At 26.5% G+C, this 1,393-nt stretch overlaps 1 protein-coding gene across 12 annotated transcripts in view; it reads left to right on the top strand.

Moving 5' to 3' along the window:
• LOC122637967 (bromodomain adjacent to zinc finger domain protein 2B-like) overlaps positions 1-1,393 on the top strand; it is a 126,745-nt gene that overhangs the window by 123,968 nt on the left and 1,384 nt on the right. For all 12 annotated transcript variants that reach the window (XM_043830525.1, XM_043830522.1, XM_043830523.1 and 9 more), the window contains 2 exons: positions 102-243; positions 408-538. In XM_043830525.1, coding sequence (XP_043686460.1) covers positions 102-243; positions 408-538 — 273 coding nt within the window. The remainder of the gene's footprint in view (positions 1-101; positions 244-407; positions 539-1,393) is intronic.

Genomic DNA, 1,393 nt, shown 5'->3' with positions numbered 1-1,393 from the left:
TACATACATACATACATACATACATACATACATACATACATACATATATATATCGTAGTAGATATATCCAAAACGTTTCATCTTTTATTCGATTTATTTAGGTACTGTCACGAATGTATGAACAAAGCAACGGGAGAGCGTAATTGCTTGGTATGTGGAAAAAGGGTTGGAAAAAATTTGGTCCTCTGCGAGCTATGTCCTAGAGCTTATCACACCGACTGCCATAATCCGGTTATGCCAAAAGTGCGTAATTTCATTTAATAAACGAATGGGAAAATAATATTTTATTATATATGATGTATTATAAGACCATTCGTTTGTTTTATTTCGTAATGTGTTTTTCTTCGATAATTTCTACCATCTCATTCATTCGGTTTCATATAAAATCTTTACGTTTCATTTTTCAGATGCCAAGAGGGAAATGGTATTGCTCCAATTGCCACAGTAAGCAACCAAAGAAGAGAAATAGTAGTCGAAGGAGTCATACCAAAGGGGGAGGCACCAGAGAAAGTGAAAGTTCTGATCATCCACCAGCTAGGTGATTACGTTAAAACCAAACAAACATTGTCAATTCGCTGACTTAACGACATTATATATATATATTTATATATATATATATACACATGTGTATGTGTGTGCGTGTGTGTATGTATATATGTGTATATATATACACACACATATATACATATATATAAAGTATATTAAAGCAGAACAAAGTAAAAATTACAAAAAAGAAAAAAAACGTAATAATAATTAATAATAATGATAATCATGATAACGTAATAATAATCATTATAATAATAATAATAATAATAATAATAATAATAATAATATTAATAATAATAATAATAATGATGATGATGATAATTATGATGATGGTAAAAGTAACGGTAAAGATAATATTAATAATAATAATAATAATAATAATAATAATAATAATAATAATAATAATTATTATAATAATAATAATAACAATAATAATAATCATTATCGTCATCGTAATAATCGTAATAATAATATTCTACGGAATCATGATTTGATATAATATTCAACGAATGCGAATGATAACACAACTATTTAATAAACGAGTTTCAATATACGAACTATATTCTGTACATATATATGTATATATATATATATATATATGTATATATATATACATATATATATACATATGTGATTATACTGCTCTCTCTCATGCGATTACCGTTTAGGTCCTCGGTTCGTGTGTCGGTCGAATCGTTTGCCAAGTCTTTCTAATTTCAAATGATATTTCCTTGAATACAGGGTGTTCTACGAGTTCGGTAGAGTGTGCGGATGCGGTTATCGTGTTGTGTATATATAAATATAAATACATATATATATATATATATATATATATATATATATATAT

Source organism: Vespula pensylvanica, chromosome 2, assembly GCF_014466175.1.
Source record: "Vespula pensylvanica isolate Volc-1 chromosome 2, ASM1446617v1, whole genome shotgun sequence".
Taxonomy (NCBI): Eukaryota; Metazoa; Arthropoda; class Insecta; order Hymenoptera; family Vespidae; genus Vespula; species Vespula pensylvanica.
The sequence above is the reverse complement of the archived record's forward strand: the minus strand, read 5'-3'. Positions and strand labels throughout refer to the sequence as shown.